At 44.2% G+C, this 19,225-nt stretch overlaps 1 protein-coding gene across 1 annotated transcript in view; it reads left to right on the forward strand.

The window, feature by feature from the left end:
- KDM2B (lysine demethylase 2B) overlaps positions 1-19,225 on the forward strand; it is a 108,810-nt gene that overhangs the window by 50,850 nt on the left and 38,735 nt on the right. The window contains 3 exon segments of the mRNA XM_050318176.1: positions 3,930-4,056; positions 11,399-11,853; positions 18,485-18,571. Coding sequence (XP_050174133.1) covers positions 3,930-4,056; positions 11,399-11,853; positions 18,485-18,571 — 669 coding nt within the window.

Here is a 19,225-nt window from a genome sequence, read left to right on the forward strand (position 1 = left end):
CAGAAACAAAATAGCAGCTGTTCATCTAAGGCAAACAGAAGTTTGATAAAAGAGGGGAAAATCAATACTGTTATTTAGAAATAATAACACCCTTCTGCCACCCCCCAAAAAAAATGTCATGCAGGAATCTTGAGGGGGTTTCAAAACAGGATTCTGGTTTGTACTACATTATTTGCTTTGCCAATCAAATTTTGTCATTTCTTTGTTGAAATAATTCCATTCAGCCACTGGCTGCTCTGGCAGACTCAGTACCACGCAGCTCACACGAATTTGCCAGTGTGAACGTTCTGCAAATGAGTTTCTCATCAGTATTGATCTTTCCATTGTGTATAGCACAGAAGTAAATTACATGATGTGATTGACAAAGTAATTTGCCACACTCAAATCAAAGTGTAATACAGGTGTGCTTCCCCTCTTCGTTTTGCACAGAGCAATTTTATGGAGGTTTCGCTGTGTTTAAACCTGCTGTGTAATGCTTAATCATCTCTGATTGCTGATATTCAAAGTAATTTTTATGCTAGGTGTAGTTATTGTCTTAGCGGCTCAGACAAGAATAAATACATGGTTGAAATGGTAATGCTGATTTACAGCCTGATAAAATTGCTTAGTTTATATACTTGTCATGCTTATTCTAGCTTAATTCCTCATACCCCTGGGAGACTTTTTAAGAGGCTTGTAGCCATTTAAAAATAGTTTTAAGGAGTAATAAAAAACGTGTCTGTTGTCGGAAACAGCTCCTAATGTGCAGTTGAGGTAAACAAATATTCTCCAGCCTTACAGTTCGTGGAGACTCTCATTTTGCAGCCTGGCTTTCCTGGAGGCCAATTAACAGGCAGTCAAACAGGCCAAGCTGTTCAGCTCTGCAAGCCCAGCTTGAGGAAGCGCAGAGCAGGGGTTCGTCCTTCAGCACAGGGGGGATACAGCTCCGTGGTACTGAAGAGGAGGAATGTGTCAAACTTCCTCCCAGCTCCTCTAAATTTAACTGCCTTCAAATATTGGAACATGAGCAGGGACAAGGGCACTCCAAATACATACGTAAGGTGGTCACTCACAGATGAGGGTGTTTGCTGTTCGTTGTGATTCCTGGCATGGAAGATAACAACATTTCGAGTGGATGGATTCATAGTTTCGTAAATAATCATAAACTGTGCTTCAATATTGTGATTAGATTGATTAAACACAAGTGGAGTTTGTAATGATTTTAATGGGCATTGTGGAAGAGACTAATACTTCCTTCAGGAAAGCCTGTGTCTTTCTTGCTTAGGATTTTTTGTTTTGGTTTTGGAGGAGGATATAAGTCTCTAAAATAATTTCGCTTTGAACTGAAGAAATGGATCATATTCCAGGGAGGATTTTTTCTTGCTGTACAGGAATAATTAATTTTTTTTTTTTCAGTGGATTGTAAATTATTAATCACAGAAGTTAGAGCTGGAAATGCCTATTAGATGATCCAGTGTATTTCCCTGCTGGTGGGGAATTTAGTCCTCTGGCAGTGTCTGTATCAGATATTACACTTCAAACTCATCACAGAACATTTTTAATTTCTTCCTTCTTTCTTTTATTCCTCCCCCCCTCCCCATAAGGATTCATTCGAGTATCAATGTACAATGGAAAGAGGATGGACATGCACATAATGCAGTTCACATCCATTATAATTAATAAATGTCCAAGAATATCATAGAGAGCACACTCCTCTATACTCTTCCATAAGGCAAACCTTAAAAGTTTTTAAAGCACTGTAAAAGTTGCTTTACTGGCAGAAGGCCCTGTAGATCTTTGCACCAGCACCTCTCTCTCTGCAGAAGCTCTTCCTTCTGAAGGTTGGTAAAAGCAGAGCCTTCTCGGGCAGCCCGTGGATTCCAGAGGCATGGAGGGATTTGCTGTGGGTTGGAACATTGATAGCGAGGCAATTAGGAACTCAAATTGAATATTAAAGATTGATATACATAATGGGAGCACTGCATGCATTACTGCCTTGTCTTTCACATTGAATTAACATTGGTAACAACTAAATTTGGTGAAGCTCAGAATCTTGTCAACAAATGTTGAGCAATGATGTCTTTAATATTCCCAGGCATGTGGCTGAAAACCTTTTGAAGGCTGAGGGGTGGAAGGCGGCTTCCTGTTTGTAAGTCAATTCTTTGCAAATTTTGTTTCCTGCAGTGCTCTCTTGGAAAAATTTGAGTTCCTTTATTAGCATATATTTTAGCATGGCTAATTTCCCCTGTGTTCCCTAATAGTGATAAGTGACTTGATCTCTTCTTTATGACAAGTAACTAAACCAAAGGAAAAAATTTTCCCCCATGCAAAAAGGCCCTGGGGTTAAATGTTCTCACATTTAGGGGGTTGTTGGTGGTTGTTTGGGGATTTTTTTTTCCTTCTTTTTTTTTTTTGTGTGTGTGATTTGTACCAAACAGCGCAGGGAAGCATTTGGAAAGGTGCAGCGTTGCTGGATGCATGATCCATAGCAACACACACAGGCTTGCCAGCTGTGTTTGTGTTGAATTGAAAAGATCTTAACTTTTGGGAATTGCCATGGAGTATTTAAATCCTACACTGTGATACATTTAGTGGGACAGTACAGCATATTTTCCCCCTGTTACACTGCTAAAAGTGTTTGTACTTCCTGTGGGCAGAGGCAAGTTCTTTGGCTGTCCACCTCGGGCACAGCTTTCAAATATGGGCATTCCAGTAAGTCATTGATCTGCTCAGGTGGATGCTTTGATCACCACACAGATGTTTGGACAGGGCTGAATCTGAACTTCTGTGGTTCTTTTTAGACTTTAGGCTTTTGGGTGTTCTGGGGTGGAGTGGTGTTTTGGGTTTGCTTTGTTTTTTTCTAAGGTAATGCTCCTTTCTGGTGCAGTCCAGGTTTTCACTAAAGGTGGCTGCACAGCTCTGGGCTAGGGCAGAGTGAACGTGCAGAGAATGTTTTAAAGCAGCTCCTGTAATCCCAGGGCAGTGCATGCATGTGAGCCTGCAAAATGCAGATTTCTGTGCCACCAGGGGAAAGAGGTGTACAGTGTAAGTACAAGTGCATGCAGGATGCGTGGCATCCATTTTTAACAAATCACAAGAAAAACACTCATCTGTCCTGCATTTTAGGAGCTTCCCAGATGCTTCTTTGGTACAGTGACCTCCCACAGATAGAAAACTATGTTGGAAAAGTAGGAAACCCACTTTGTTTTCTTTACAATCTGCAATACTCTCACAAATACCTAGTGTTGGAGAAATAAGCTTTTTGTGTGAGTACAACAGGTCTGAGATGTAAGAAACAGTGCACATCTTGACAGGATCTTTTGTCAAAATCCTGCTTTTCTCTCCTTATTCTGTTTGTGGCAAAACCTAACTTGTTATCAAAATACTCAGTGTGAACCACATAAGGGATTTTTACTACATTGTACAGTTATCAATAATCAAGAATTGATGTGTTCATTTGTTTAATCGAATTGTTGTGATGACCACAATTGCAAAAGAGGTATTTCCTGCTTGACTCATTTAGGTAATGTTGCCATTTTGATAAGAATCCTGTGCTAGTGTTCAGGGGATGGAACCCCCCGCCTTTACTTTGAGTTTTAGTGACTAACATCTGTATGTGACCACCCTATGTTTATACAGCAGGTAAATAATTCCGTAGGGGCCATCCATCAGCCTCCTGATTTCACAAGAACACAAACCCTCTCCTCTCCCACCACCCCAAGAGGATACAAATTAGTGAACCAAGAAATGATGCTGTCATGGCAGGCAGGCAGGCTCGCTCCTCATTCCGTATGCTGGAGGCATTCAGCTCCCTGCTCCCACCCTCTCCCCTCCCCCTCCTGCACACTGTTTGTGCTCTTGATAACACGATGGCAATGATGGACTGGCTCTCTTGTGCTGCAAACTTCTCTCCCTTCCCCACGGGCTGACAGTGTTGCTCTTGCTTGCAGGTGCACGCCAAATTCCGGTATCCTTTCTACTATGAAATGTGCTGGTATGTTCTGGAGAGATACGTGTCCTGTGTGACCCAGCGCTGCCACCTCAGCAAAGAGTACCAGAAAGAATCAATGTTAATTGGTGAGTGAATCCTTTGAGTGCATATTCACCACTGGTGCTGCCACCTCGGGCTAGTTGCTGCTTTGGTTTCTGCAAAGCAGATTATAAACTGAACTGGGGAACTGTAGTAATTCTGATGAACTGCTGCTTTTATTTTGGGGTGAGGAAGATTTTTGACTCTTCAAGCCTTTCCAGGAAGTACCAGCCTACTTGGAATCAGATTAGTTAAGCATTCCCTTAGCAAGCGGATCCTAGAAAAATAGTTTTTGGATGCGTTTGTTCCTTGGTTTCAGTAATGTTTGTGTTGAGATGATCTGCCAAACAGTTGAGGATTTACTGCCATGTTTGGCACAGTAGCTCAGTAGCCAGAAATGTGTGTATTGCAAATGTGCTCTGGTGGGGTGGATATTTAGTCCTTTTATAGAGTGTCTCCTCTACAGAATGTGTTGTGGTCACTAAACCTGCCTTCTTTCTCCTCTCTTTTCCTTGAACTCTACTGTAATTCTCTCTGGTGACTGACTTCTAGTTCTGCAGAATAACAAACCCCAGAAAACACCTGCACAAATCTCCATGATCTATAACCCCAGTGCAGGGAGGTCGAAGAAACCTTTACAACAAGACCTGAAAAGGGACCAGAGCAGAGACAGATAGATGTGCCTGAAGCAGGAGGGCATTACCTTGGCACTGATGTGAGCTTTGCATCAATGTGTGACAATTCCAGTTGCTGCCTTGCTGAACTGCCCTCTTTTTCCTCCCTTCTGTGGAACAAGGCCGTGGGCCATGCTGCCTCCCCGCTTTTAAGCACAGAATAGCTGAAAATAGCACAAGCACCAGCTAAATCTTAACTGATATGTGTTAAGTGTGGAGGAGGACTGAAGTATTTCTGTGCCTCCTGCTCCCTGAGGTGTCACTTGGAGTGAACCTGGCATGGTTGGCACTGCCCTGAGCACTGGGCAGAGGAGGGAAATGTTCACTTATGAGCATAATTCTTGGTAGAAGGGACTGAAGAAGTTATGGGCAGATGTCACCCTCCAGTGAGTTTTACTGACCAAGAATAACTAGAGGAAGCTTAATAGTTTGTGTGGATAGGCCAGGGAAATTTCTTGAGGTCACTGGGAATTTGGGTGCTTCACATTTAACTCTGTGAGACCTTGCTCAAGAAGGGTTAGTTAGGCAGCAACTCTGTGTGGAGGAATTTTTCTCATAAGATCATCTTAGAGGAAAGGAGGAATTAGCCCTTTGGATCACCTAAAGCAGTGACAAAACTCTGATAACTGCATTCATTGGAACACAAGGAACAATCTCCTGTTGTCTGAAGCACTGGCACGAAAAGAGGCCAGTCCTGCAGGCAGGGCAGGGGTGCCAGATCAGTGAGGTGTAATTTCAGAACAAACGGGATGTGGAGAGTGGATGGTTCAGGATATTGAGATGGGACCTTTTCCAGCTGAATCACCAGCCTGAGTTTCAGCTCTGTAATTACTGATAATGGTTTGGTGATCCCCTCGAAATGTGCCTCAGTCCAGTCAGTAGCTGAGAGATATTCCAATCCTATAAAAGCTCATCTGGAACTATAGAGGTCCAATGTCTAGAGGGAACAGGATTGTTCTGCATGACCAAAGAGTCCTGGTAAAATCTCTGGCACTGACATCCAGGGCCTTTCTCTCCAGGACAGACAGATGAATACCTTTGTTTTGTCAGAAACTTGGGTTCTTTTTATTTCTTGGAAGAATCTTAACCTTAAAATAATTATTTAACTGAGGTTGTGACCAGATCTAATGTATCTACTGGATCTTTCACTTTGGCATTTGTCATATTCAAAGGAGTAAAGGTATATTATTTACCTTCCACAAAGCTGCACTGCTTTGTTCTGCATGAGTAATACTGTTTTCAATACCTGCTTGTCTTTTAACTGGTCTGTGTCCAGGCTCTTGACTCAAATAAATCTCTATGAACTGTAATCCTTGAGTTAAACTGGTTTGTTCTGTGGTGTCTGTATCTTAATATTCACCTGCTGAGGGATAGGATATCCAAATGAGGTCAGTGTTCCAAACCCTGCCTCTTTGTTTTTAAGCTTTTCTTCAGAGCTGTTAAGGTCCTTAAATTGTCTCTTCCTTAGGGACTTCTCTATCTGCAAGCAATTTCTTGATTTCCCGTGAGGGAGTATCCCTTGATGAAGAATTTCCCATTATTCTCCTTAAAGAGTAATGAAGCAAAATACTTAACTTCCCTCAAACCTCTCAGTAGATTTAATTGTCTTCTGTCCCTCTTGCTTTAAGAAAAAAAATTCTTCACATCCTTGTATTCATTTTCAGAAATTTCCCTTGATGGTCTTAATGTTTCTCCTACTTCGTAAAAATAATTTCCTTGACACAATTTGGTCTAAATGTCCACTTTCTACCTTTCCTTTTGGGTGCTAGAAGTGGCTATTTTTCACCCTTGAGTTGTGCTGCTTTCTTTTCTCGTGTAGCTTCTGGATCTCAGAAGCTGAGCAGCTGATGATGAGTTGAGGAGGACATGGAGCAGAGTGCAGGGATGCTGCCCATGGTCTCTGGGATTCACCAGGGACTAGTTTGCATAGAATTGGTAGAGATTCTCTTCTCCTGCTTAAAAAAAAAATCACTATGTTGATAAAGAACATCTTTGGAGAACACAGAAAGCCGAGTTCATCAGCAGCTGCGTTGTAAGGATATCTTTAGACCTTTCCTACTGTGTTTTTATTGCAGAGCATTAATTTGCTTTGACGTGAAGGTTGGTGAATTCAGAGTGACTCTTCCAATTCGTTGCCTACTCATGAAAATGTGTTGCTGTGATTGTGCTGTGATACCTCTGTCCCTATATTTGTAAGCTACTGTAGCAGTTTATATTGCTCTCTGTGTTTCTGGTTTCTAAATGTCTCCACTCACAAAACTTCAGACGGGGTAAAAAAAAACCCCACCTCTGTGGAGGCAGGGCTGAAACCCTGACTCTTCCCACTCCCTAAATAAAAATGTAAGTCCAACTGTAAATGAGCTGGAGGACAATGGCCGTGGCTTCCTTCCCCATTCTCCAGGCCCAGGATGAATTTTCAGGCCGTGTCCTCCTAGTTAGTGTGTGAGGCTGTTCTTTTTCAGATCTCTCCCAGAAGGGCAAACACTCAGGGGAATGTCGACATGACAGCAATCACAGGCTGCTGCAAAAACACACCATCTCTCTCTCTTTTTTCTTTCCCTTGTCCCTCTCAACTGTGACATTTGTCCTGCCAGCTGAAATCAGAAGGGACCCTATTTGGGTTTTGAACATGCGCTGTTTCGGGGTGGATATGTCTTCATTATTTTTACTCTTATCATGAATGAGTCTGTGCTGGATGTTTTCAACCACAATTGACCTTCAGTGAGATACAGATCTTGAGAGTGAGCTGACAAAGAGTAATTGGGAGAAGATCCTGGGCTATCAGAGACATGATTTCTCTGTAGCCTGCAGCTTTTAAGATTCCCATTGCTAAAATTTTAACAGGGTGCCTCTAACTGTATATTAAGCCTGATGGATATAGAAAATATGCCCTCTGGCACAGTGAAGGAGCCATGTCTTTTTTTTTTTTTCCCCCTTACTCTTCTCAGGGGATAGAATAGATTTGCTTATGATAGACAGGTACTAGAGTACACTGAGTGATTCCTGTGTGGGGTGCTCCATGCAGTGATACATTTCCAGTATGCTCAGGGTTTTTTCTGCTAATGAAAATGTCATTGCTGTCTTTAGCAGACTGATAGCAACTGCTGCTCCCAAGTCACAGTGTCAGGGATTGGAGCTGGGAATGGCAGGGTAGATATTGCACACTGGACTGTTCTAAAGAGTTCAGAAAGATTTCATAATTATACCTCACCCCCATCCCTTTCTTTTAAGTGATGTAATACAGCAAGTTGTTTTTCAGCAAGGAAAGAAACTGTGTATAATTATTCTTCTTGTACAAGTGGATAACTGTGGGGAGAGTTAAGTGATTTGCCCAGAACCAGAGGGAAGTGAACTGCTGTAGAAAAAAAAAGGTATTTCTAACTCTCTGTCCTGTGGTCAAGCCTGTGCTGCTCCTCCTCTTCACTGAGCCAGGTCACTGACTGGTTTGTATGAGCTGGGTTTATTTGCTTTGAGATGAAGGGGGTGAAGGTCTTTTTGCACTAAGGTACGTGGGAGCCCAGACTGGATAACCCCTCGGAAACTGGGGTTCTGAACTGGTACTGGCTGGAGCATTTACATTACTCAGAAGAAGAAATCACAGCTGAGCTTCACAGGAGGGACTTGATAAGCCAAAAACCTCCAAGTCAGTGGAGCCCTGGTAATACAGTGCTTAAAATACACTTCTCAACAAAGTAAATGCAGATCATGCTTATGCAGGGCCCCAGCTCACAGCACAGTAACTCTGTCAGACAGTGTTTTCATTGAAATGAATAAATAAAAATCGTGGCATGTTACATTACAACAAAACACTTGAAAACACAAAATTGAATCTCCCTCACCTTGAAGTTCTCCTTCCATTATTGATTCCCTTGGTGCCTTTTTTTTTTTTTTTTTTTCCCAGATTAGCAGCAGTAGCAGACAGTTGTGCTTTGAAAGCAGCCTGCTCTTAATCTGCTGGTGCACCAGCACTGTAATCCCCTGGTGCTCCAGAATAGCCTGGTACACTCCAGGTTAACAGCAAGCCCTGTCCCCAGAGGTGAAATCAGCCAAGGCATCAGGTAGCTGCCAGGCTGGCAGAGAGCAGGGCACTGGCTCGTTCTGGGGCTGGATTGCAGTGGTCTGTGTGCCCATCCCCAGGTGTAGCTGGCACAGCAGGGCTGCCTCGTGCAGACAGCCGGTGGCAGGGAAGTGGTGGCAGCTGGCAGGATGGAATTGCAGGCCCCCCTCCGTGGGCTTGCTTCTCATGGGAATAGGCCCCCAGTATGCCTTGGTGTTCCCTCCTCTCCTGCCTTTTGTTTCCACAGATTAGAGCAAGAGACAAAAAGTGGAGATCTCTCTTGAAAGCCGTTTTCTCGTAGCGCCAGAGCATTGCTTGGAGTAAATTATTCACACCTCCATAACGTGATCTCCCTCGCTTTCTTTAGGCCTTATTTATGCTCCTGATTTGCCCCAGTTACAGCCATTAGTTCCTGTTCAGCAGAGCCACAGCACAGGAGGACAGAAACATGATTTTCTTTGTGCAGATTTATACCAATTTCTGTTAATGACACTGTCCTGGTAGCAGAGGGTTTGTGTATCTGCTTTCACCCTCTTCTGTTTGGTGCCAGATCATGGCATTTTCTTCTGTCTAGGCTGGGCTTTGTGCTTCAGTCAGTTGTAAAACAGCTCACCAAGGCAGTGTGGCTTAGAGAAGGGGCTCCAGCCCTGGATCCGAGAGCCTGGATTCTGATTCCTGGTTTTTCCCTAGATTTGATGTGTGACAATGAGCAAATCGTGCTTTCTCCCAAGCATCTGTTTCCTCAGTTGTAAAATGGGAGAATGACATAAGCTGATTATGTAGCCTTTGAGGTGGGTCCGTGTGCTTGCTACTGTGGACAAAGGAAAAAACAGTGTGAAATAAAAGTTGGATAACAGAGTGGGTTTTAAATGTTCTGGTTAAGATATTTTCTAATCCTGTTTATTTTTCTAAGAGAAGCACGGGGGTGTATTAGCACAGAGCAGAGAGGAGGAGCTGCTTTGGAGTGTTGATGCCACCACCTCGGCACACAAAATAATCTGTTCTGTACTTCACGAGGAGGCTCTTTTGGAGGGTGGCAGGGAGGAAGTTCCCCTGCCCTGTGGATGGAGCTGGATTAGGCTGCAGTCAGCCTTGCTGGTAGCTGGGCTTTTCTGTGGCTGCCATTTCAGCTTAAACTTGCCTTTCAGGAGTCATTTTGTGGCCGTTTTGGTTCTGAGGAAAAATGCAAATGTGAAGTGGCCAGCTCGGATCTCTGAGGCAGCAACACACGGAGCTGACCTGGCCTTGCAGGGTCCTTATTTGCAGCTGCAGAGCTGAGCAGCCAGGCAGGCTGGGCAAACTGCCCTCAGACACCCTGCCTGTTGCATCCCTGCTACCCACTTGACTAATAACGTGTATGTTTTGTAACGTGATGGTACCGACTCTGCACGAGACAAGGAGTTCTCTGCGATCAGAGAACTTCCAGCTCGGAACTGGGCTCCAGCATTTGTTTTGAACCTCCCTGTTAAACTACCGGATGCTGAGCTTTCTCGTTAATGTCCAGTTAATCCTTCCTTAAGCGTGATTCACATTGCCCTAATCCAAAGCTACTGCACTGCAGAGCGTGGAAGCTGTGAAAGGAACTTTTCATTAATTGTTCTCTCACTCTTTCTGTGTGACTTCTGTTTCCTTCGCAGAGTGTTTTCGTTTGCAGCTTGATCTCGTACCCATTTCAGCCAGCAATAAAATTCACGTTGGTTTAACTGGGTGTTGCCAGTGTTAACTGTATTTTCCACAGAAATTCCTGCTGTTGCTAGCCTGCATTCAGTGTTGTTCGCTTAGTGGAGGAAATTGTGCCTAATAAATAAGAAAAGATGTGTGCTTGAGGGAACTGTGGCCATGAGTTTCTTACATTGCTTTCACTGCTTGATTACACAGAGTTGGGTAACAATTGGGATTCTTAGGGGGAAATTAAGATTAATAGTACTTTAGACTCAGAAACTTGCCTTTAAATTTTCCTGGGAAGTACCTACAGTGTATCAGGGATGGCGTTAAGAAAACCAGTGGCACGTAATTGTGACAGTCTTAGTGTGTTTTGTCTCGTTGTCTGTAAAATAAGCGCAATTGAAACCCTGTCTCAGAAGAGCAATGAGTATTCATGCACTAACAACTGGGGGGTTCTTGTTTTATCAACAGTTAGTTGCTTGCAGAGAGGAAGAGTATTGAGGAGTTGATTTTGTGCTGTGCAGGGTTCCTGGAAGAATGATGATGTACAGCCTTTTAACGTGCTCTCTCCCATCATTTCCCCCTCCTCCTTCTGTGCTCACTCTCCTCTTAAAGCTGCAAAGCTGCCGAATCTGGTCTCTTTCGGATTTGTGGGAAAATTAATTGTGTGTGACTTAAGAGCTCTGCCTACTCTTAATTGAAGGCATAGAGGACTGAAGCTTTGAAGAAAGCATAATTTTTCCCTAAATGTTTCCCAGTCATTTGAACTGAGTAGATGTTAATGAAAACCAGCATTAAAACAGACAAACAAACACATCCCCCCCAAGAAAAAAAAATAAAAATCAGCTGAATAAAGCCCATTCCTGTCACATACTCACTAGACCATTCTCCAGTGCCCTTTGAAATAGGCAGCACCTGGCCCCAGTGGTACAGAAGTGTTTCAGCTGCGAGTTACAGTGGGTAAAAACTCAGCATTCTTTTTCCAACTTTCAGATGCAAAAAGAAAACGCAGCACAGACAGCTATTCATCAGATTCGTGGTTAGACATGGATGAAGAATCTTGCGATGCCCATCTCCAGGAGGAGAAGGATGACAGCTTGGATAAGAACTCCAAATCCTTGGTGGATGGCTCCTCCTCACCCAACAGCACGCACTCGGAAGGGAAGGAGGCAGCAGGAAGGAAACAAAAAGCCACAGTAATGAGGTACCTAAAAAGAACTTTGTCCAATGAGTCAGACGACAGCGTAAAGTCAACGACCCCCACGGACTATCCCAAAACACCCACGGGGTCCCCAGCTACGGAAGTTTCAACCAAATGGACTCACCTCACAGAATTTGAACTGAAGGGTTTAAAAGCCCTGGTGGAAAAGCTTGAATCTCTCCCAGAGAACAAGAAGTGTGTTCCGGAAGGCATCGAAGACCCGCAGGCTCTCCTGGAGGACATGAAGGTGGGTGTCATGGCTTGCAGAGCCACACAAACTCTCTTCTGTGGGCACAGGAGTCAGCAGGAGAGCAGAAAGCAAAGTTCTGCCTCAGAGGGGTGGCAGCTGGTGCTGGTGACCAGCTCCTGTCAGGCTGCTGTGCCACGGAGAGGGAAATCATTGCTCTCCCCAAAGCCGTCTCTGCTCGGGAGGTGGCTGCTTGCAGCCTGATTTCAGTGACAGTCCTTTCTGCCTGTCAGAGCAGGGGCCAGAAGTTTAAATCCGCTCGTAGTTCAGCACTTGTTGCGTCCCATGTGTAAATATTATACCTCAAAAAGTCTGTTTATCATTATAGTCATAATCTGCCCTCTTTGGTCTACTGTCTTCCTGGCTTACACCTCGTTAGCTGACACATGCACAATGTAAATACTTGATTGCAGTGCAGAAGAATGATTGTCTAACACTCCCTGTTGCCTTTTTTTACTTTCACCTTTTTCATTTTCCTTTCCTCCATTGCCCTCTATAGGTTGATAATTATTCTCCACTGGTACAATATGCAGCTTTTGGAGATGGTGTGAGGAGGGAGTGCTCACTAGTGACACAACTTCTCTTTACATTTTAGTCTGTGTACAGTAGGGGTCTTCAGCTACATATCTTCTGTACAGAAATGCTCTGTGAGATGCAATCTGAGGGGGAAAATACATGTTTATGTGGTAAATGGGGAGCTTGTACTTTTTTAGTGCAAGTAGTGTAACAGCTGCTTAGAAAGGCTCAAAGCCAGTTAGAGAAAGCTGAACATATGCAGTGAAACCATATTCCATGGTCTTGGAGCTTGGAAATGGGGTACATGGCACTCACTTTGGGAAGCCACAGAAGCTCAGAAATTACCTTCTTGTCAGCTCAGCCACTTTGTACGTGAAAGTGGACACACATGCCCAAAGTTGTGGCCTGTGGATTCACTGGCTTGCTTTGGGATCGGTCATCTTCTGACAGGAAATCAAAATGAAGCTTCGAGACCAGGAGCTGAGTTTGTGGTGAAGCAGAAAGAGTGGTAGTGTTGCTTCTCCAAGCTCAATGCACAGACCAATTTTCATTTAAAACTAAGTGAAATCCAGGGAGGGATAGAACACATAATAACTGGTGCAGATGTTCAGTGTGCTCCTGCTCCCTCTTTTGATGACATACTCCAGTGTGCTGAGACATCTTCCTAGAGCACAGCAAGGTACCATATGGGAGTCTGGTTTAAAGCTCCGTGTGGGAGTATCTGTTTTCTTACTCCTCTCCGGAGCAGTGGAGTCACTGACTACAGAAACGGAGAACTGCAAATGGACATTTAAAAAAAGGCCCATATCACCTTTTGGGTGATATTGGGTGATAATATCACCTTTTGGGTGATACTGTGCTTTAGCTGGTGTAAGTGGGCACCTGCCAGTTTATTCTGTGCATCTTGCAGAGTTACAGCCTTGATGTTCCATCTCCTTTGATAACTTCCTGCTTCTAAACTTTCTCCCCTTGCCAGCGCACACTGTAACCATCAGGATGTATCCCAGCATCTGGATATTGATGGTTCCCTGCTGGTTAAAGAGCCCATGACCACATCTAAACACCGTGAATGCTGCAGAGTTGTTTTCCCTGGAATCACCTCTGTGTGTTTGGCGAGTCTGTGACAGATTAGTCAGAGCGAGACCTTTCTAAAACCTTCTTAACTCAAACATCTTCTTGAACAGTGTCTAAAGAATGGTGAAAGAACTTTCTTACCCATCTTTTTACAGTATTGGCCCACATTTAAGGCAGCCCCTGAGCTGAACATGGGGGTTCCCAGGGATCCTCATCCCGTGCTTCACACGTGGTAATGGATGAGCTGCTGTTGTCACAGGGAGGGAACTGGGGTGCAAAGAGATTAGGATAAAAGCGACCATAATTTTGGCTACTGGCTTTACAGGCCAGGGATGGGATTTTCAGAAAAGTGAGTGTTATTTAACAATGATACCTGCAAAAGATAAGTGTAATTATAGTGAAACTTTAATTGCTTAACGTTTATGTAGAGAAGTGCTGATCTTTAGCACCCAGATCCCAAGCCAGGCGTGAGGAAGAGCAGGAACACACGATTCATGACTGTCTGTGGAAACCTGATTTAAAAGATTTTGCCCTGTGCCACACAGAGACATAATGGCAGAGGAAGAAATACAGTCCATTTTTCCAGAATGGCATTCATCTCCTTGACCACTGAATCATGTTCCCTCTTACTTTGCTACTAGTTTTCCAAGCTGTACAGATAATAACGAGGGGGTTTTGCTGATAGCATCAGCCGTGGAGTGAGCAAAAGCCTGACCCCTTTACCTCACCCTGATGAATATCCAGAGCATCAGTCATCTGTGGGACTGAGTGGAGGTAGGAATCCTGCAGTGGCTGTGCAGATGAGCCATGCTGGGACTGTATTTGGCTGTGCTCACAAGGTTTATTTCATGGGCAACCCGACTTTCGGGCATGTGATGTATTAATAATGCATCCTATTAAAAGTACCCTTTTAGTGCACCCATTTGAGAGTTATTTTTAACAAATGCATAGCAAGAACATGCTCTGACAAAGTCTGAAAGCTCTCGGTCTGCTTGGAAACTCTTAAACAAGTTTCTTCCTGAAGAAAATAAATCTGTGTTTATTGTAGCACTTCTATTTCTTAATGAAATACACTCAGGAACTTTTCTGTATGACATTCAAGTCTGTCTTTGTGCTTCAGGAAGATAATTAATGTTTTCAGAAAACAGGATATGGGTAGTTAAGCTGGAGAAAGGAAACCATTTTATTCAGTGATGTGAAGTTTCACAGAACTAATCGGGGTAGCTCACAAAGAATCTATGCTTTGCCAGCTGAGCCAGAATATAGGAAAGGATGGGTGACTGGATTACTGCTCTTAGTGGTAAATACAACTACAGCTATTTAATGTCAAGTAGGGGAGACTTTTTTGCAGGAAAGTAATTTATTTTCCTTATGAGAAGGGAGACTGAAAACTAAACTAAGCCTGTGTAAATTCCTTGCACATCATCTGAGCTCCAAACTAACTGCAGCTGTCTGGTGGGGACACAGCAATCCAGAAGTGCCAGCTGCTGCCTCTGCAGATTGAGAACCCATTTATCACCGTGATCGATGGAGTGCAGCAGCACCAGGGAGCCTTCTGGGCAGAGAGTAACAGCCTGACTTGGGGAGCAGGTCAGTCCTTCCCTCAGCTCAAACGAGGAATTAAATCCCTGCTGGCGCTGCATCGCCTGAGTCCTGCATTAGGCACCTCAGGATCTTCTGAGAGGCCTCCACAGAGGTTCCCAAAGCAGTGCTCACTCCACGGCTGATGCATCCGAGCGATCGGCCGAGGAGGTGCAGCGCTCTGTATCCAAGTGTCTGTGGAGCCACTGTGTGAGCAGGAGTGTGAGGGGAAGGTGAAGATTCCCTCCCTGGGAGCGCTCAGCTGACCCAGCTGCAGAAGGACAGAGGGCCTGGCACTGCAGCTGTGGGCAGGGTGAGCAGCCAGAGGTCACTGGTGCCGTTGTCCTCAGTGCTGTTACAGCTGGAGGCACGTGCAGCCTCAGTCACACCTTGTTTGCCAAATATTCGTGCCCTGAAATGAAGTATAAATAGTGCAACAACTCCAGCTCCCAGATTAAAAATTAAATCTCAGGTGACCTGTTAGAAAAGTACCTACTGAGGTACTTTTGAGAAGGATGAGAAAGAGAGGCAGGAAAAAAAGTCACTGAGAGATAATTGTACTTAGATGGTGGCCTGGGGGATTGGAAGAGTTTCATCATGTGGCTTCTCCACTTCATATTTAGCTACCAGCCAGTATTTCAGTCTATCAAAGATGCAGCTGGGGTGGGCTTAGGCATGGAGAAGAGACTGGAGAGGCAACCATCGTACTCCTTGGTGTAGTTTGCACCCCACATCACAGGGCAGGTAAGGCTGAGCAGACCTTTGATCGTGGCAGTGTGCAGCCCACACTAAACACCCTGCCAGGGATCCCTGCCCGTGTGCAGCCTCTGATTTCCGCACACAACGTTTCTGTGTGTTGCCAGCAGGATGGGAATTCCTTTGTGCTTGTTGGGGAACGGGATTGTGAGATCTGCCTCCTAATAACGCCACAGACCTTCCCCACTTCAAAGCAAAAATGCCGCCCTTCTCCAGCAGGGCCTGTGGAAGTCCATTAGGGCAGAAGAAACTCAGTTTGAAGAACAGAGTTTGTCAAATATCCGCAACTCCTTGGCAGCAGGAGAAGATTCTTGTGCAAGACAGATGATATCTACTGAAATATGTTCTTACTTTTTCTTGCCAAGAAATCTTACCCCCTTCTCATTCTGATGACAGGAAAAAAACTCCCTCTACTGAATGCATTTCAGGGGAATCGTTCCTTGCTGTGCTTTTGAAATTAATGGCTAAGCTGAATTCTTACATAGTTAATCAGCTTCTTTCCTCCATACCTGCTGTTGTCACCACAGCCCTCAAGTGTAATGAATCGGGCTGCCTTGTGCTGGAGGAGCATCATGTTGTTTCTCTAACTGGAGCCCCATGGCTTTTCTTTATCTTCTTTTTTTTCCCCTTGTTTTTAAGCAGGTGAACAAAAATCTGCCTCCTCCAGCCTGTTGTGCTCTGACACTTGACGCTCCAGTCAGTGCAACTGTGGCTCTGCTGCGCAGACAGCCGTTGTTTTCAGCTGCCTGAGATGATAAGCTGCCATAGTTTTACATTTCTCCTTGGATAATATTTTCACGTGATACATATGATAACAAGAAACCTTCATTACCTTGCCAAGTTCTTGGAATATACTCTGCTTTCTATTGAACTCTGAGTCTCTGACAGTCGTCAGTGGAAACGCTAAGGATTTCTGTCTTACAGGCTTTCAAATCTAGGAGTAGCAAAATCAAAAGGGAATTAATTTGTCCTTTGTTTATGTGGCTCTCAAGCGCTGCCTTGTTCTGGAGATTTTTGGTTTTGCAATGAGATTACAAAACAGGTACATCACAGGCTCTGCATCAAAACCAGGGTTGGGCAAGCTGGGTTTTACTCCTGACCTTTGCAAACCCCTGAGTGCAGCCGCAGCACCGACAACCTGGACTTGTACTGGTACTGCTGATTTTGGTGCTGCTGATGGTGCTGCTTTCAGCCTAACCGGTGTCCAGAACAGCCCTCCTGGCGCGCTGTGTCTGGGGGAGCAGTGCTGTGCTGGTGCTGTGCCGTTCATTAGGAACACAGCTCTCGTTTAAGCACAGGCTGGGGAATTGGGCTGAGTGTGACAGGTTGTCTGAGCTCCAGGGAGAAAGCCAGCCCCAGGGACACTCATCCGAACGCGGGCTCTTGGGGACTGGAACATGCCGTCGTACCCCGGGCTTTAGCTGGATGATTACAGATGAATTCAAGTGCACTTCCTATTAAAACAATTACTGTATTTTAAGCTCTTTTTGTATAGTGTGTGAAATTTCTAATTACTAGAGCTCTGCACTGGGGACTGACAGAGCCTGGTGCCTGTTGTTGGCTAATTAAGCTTTTTTCATGTACTTGGGAGTAGCACCGTTGAACTTCATTGGGGTTATCTCCTAAATATTCTGTTGAGGTAATTTCCAACCTGCAGTTCTTGTTTGTTCTATTGGAGCATTTTTTTCCTTTGCCTTTAACCTGTTAGTGCTGATTTGGGCTCCAGTTTTCAGCAGCACAGCAGAATCCTCCTTTCTGTTTTCATTTCTTCTTTTTTTCAGCCACCAAATGAAGAGCTGTGTAGTTAAGTTAGTGAGCACGTAGGGAGTCATGGGAAGTGAGCATGGACTGTTCCCAGCTGCACAACTGAGTACACTTAAACAGAGTGTTTTACCACCTCTGTGTTGAGTTACTGGTCATGGGAGTGATTCACAGTGGGAGCTGTGTCAGCCAATGCAGCCCACTCACGAGATTTCTAGAACAGCACAGCAAAGCAAAAGGGTTTGATGGGGGTGGAAGGGAGGGCAGACCAATCCTTTTTCCCTTAATACTGCACTGTCTGGAGCCAGATCCTTTCCCAGTGAACACTGAGGAACCTCAGTGCCTCACCTGATCACATAAAGGGGACTGGATTCCAGCAGCTCTGGCCTGCCCATCAGTGGGGAAGGAAGGGCTGCGGGAATGACGGTGCTCTCAGATTGTCACGTGCAGAAAGATGAAAGGTTACAGAGCACACTGTGTGTATCTTGGCTTACCTGAATGTTCAGGCATCTGAGGATTGCTCTAAACTACACACCTGATGCCCTGTGACTGCTGAAATCACGGTGGCAGAGCCCTGGGGATTCTTGGGCCTTTTGCAGACCTGAGAAGGTGTCAGTTGTGGGTTTGGTTGGGATTTAGTGAGCTGGAGTTTAAAGAGAGAGGTGATAGTGGTAAGACACTGGATTAGGATGCACCAGTATTAAAGAAGTCTGTAACATCTGAGGTGGCTGATGGATGATTTTGCTCCATTTTGCAAGAAGTTTCACATCTCGGATGTTAACGACAGGTGCGAGAGTTTCAGTGTGAGTTGGAAGTTTGGAAGCAAAAGTAACTTGCAGAGATCTCCTCAGTCTGTCATCAGAGTGGAGCGTTGTCTTCCGTAGGCCTCTGCACTCTCTCCAGTTGTTTCTCTGGTTAATAAAGGCCTTTTCATTTCCAACAGAATATACTGAAGGAACATGCTGATGATGACCAAAATCTCGCCATTTCGGGTGTCCCTGTGGTCAGCTGGCCCAAGAAGACCCCAAAGGTAATGAGATAACAATTACTTACTAATTACTGTTGTGGTCTGGTGTTTATTGATCTATAATCTGACAAAGTGCTGTCTATGATCCATTGGCAGTTTCTAGCATTTTTAACAAAAAATGTTAATTTTTAATGGGTTTATGATTAGGTCTTGAAGCAGAACAAGAAAGTGACTCAGCAGGGAGAAATCATTAGAGTTTCCATTTAAAAAGAGTTTGTTTGGGCCTTACTTGTCAGTATAAAACTTTGAGCATTGGTCATTTACTAGTTATGGTGAAATCTAAAAACGTGGATGCATTTTGTGTAAAATTAAATGGTGTGGAAATGCTACAAACCAGTCATTTAGTGAACAGTTTCTTCTGAATGAGAGGATGGTTTTTGCCTTACACTATGAGACTTCCTGAATTCTCTGTACAATGTGCCACTGTAACTTTGAAGGATTGTTCTCTGTCCTTATATCTTAATTTTTCCTCCTGTATATACGGGAGTAATTGTTTTCACTTTGCAGGTCGACCCTCAGGTTTGCTTTGTTAATGCCTATAAAGAATTTGAAATAATTAACTAAAGAATAATGTCAAAAGGCTGGATGTTATTTATAACAGTGGTATGTTTACCACACTCCAGTTATTCAGCATGCTGTAAAAGCAGCTTTGCTTAT

Source organism: Myiozetetes cayanensis, unplaced genomic scaffold (assembly GCF_022539395.1).
Source record: "Myiozetetes cayanensis isolate MyiCay16 unplaced genomic scaffold, myiCay2020 scf21, whole genome shotgun sequence".
Lineage (NCBI taxonomy): Eukaryota > Metazoa > Chordata > Aves > Passeriformes > Tyrannidae > Myiozetetes > Myiozetetes cayanensis.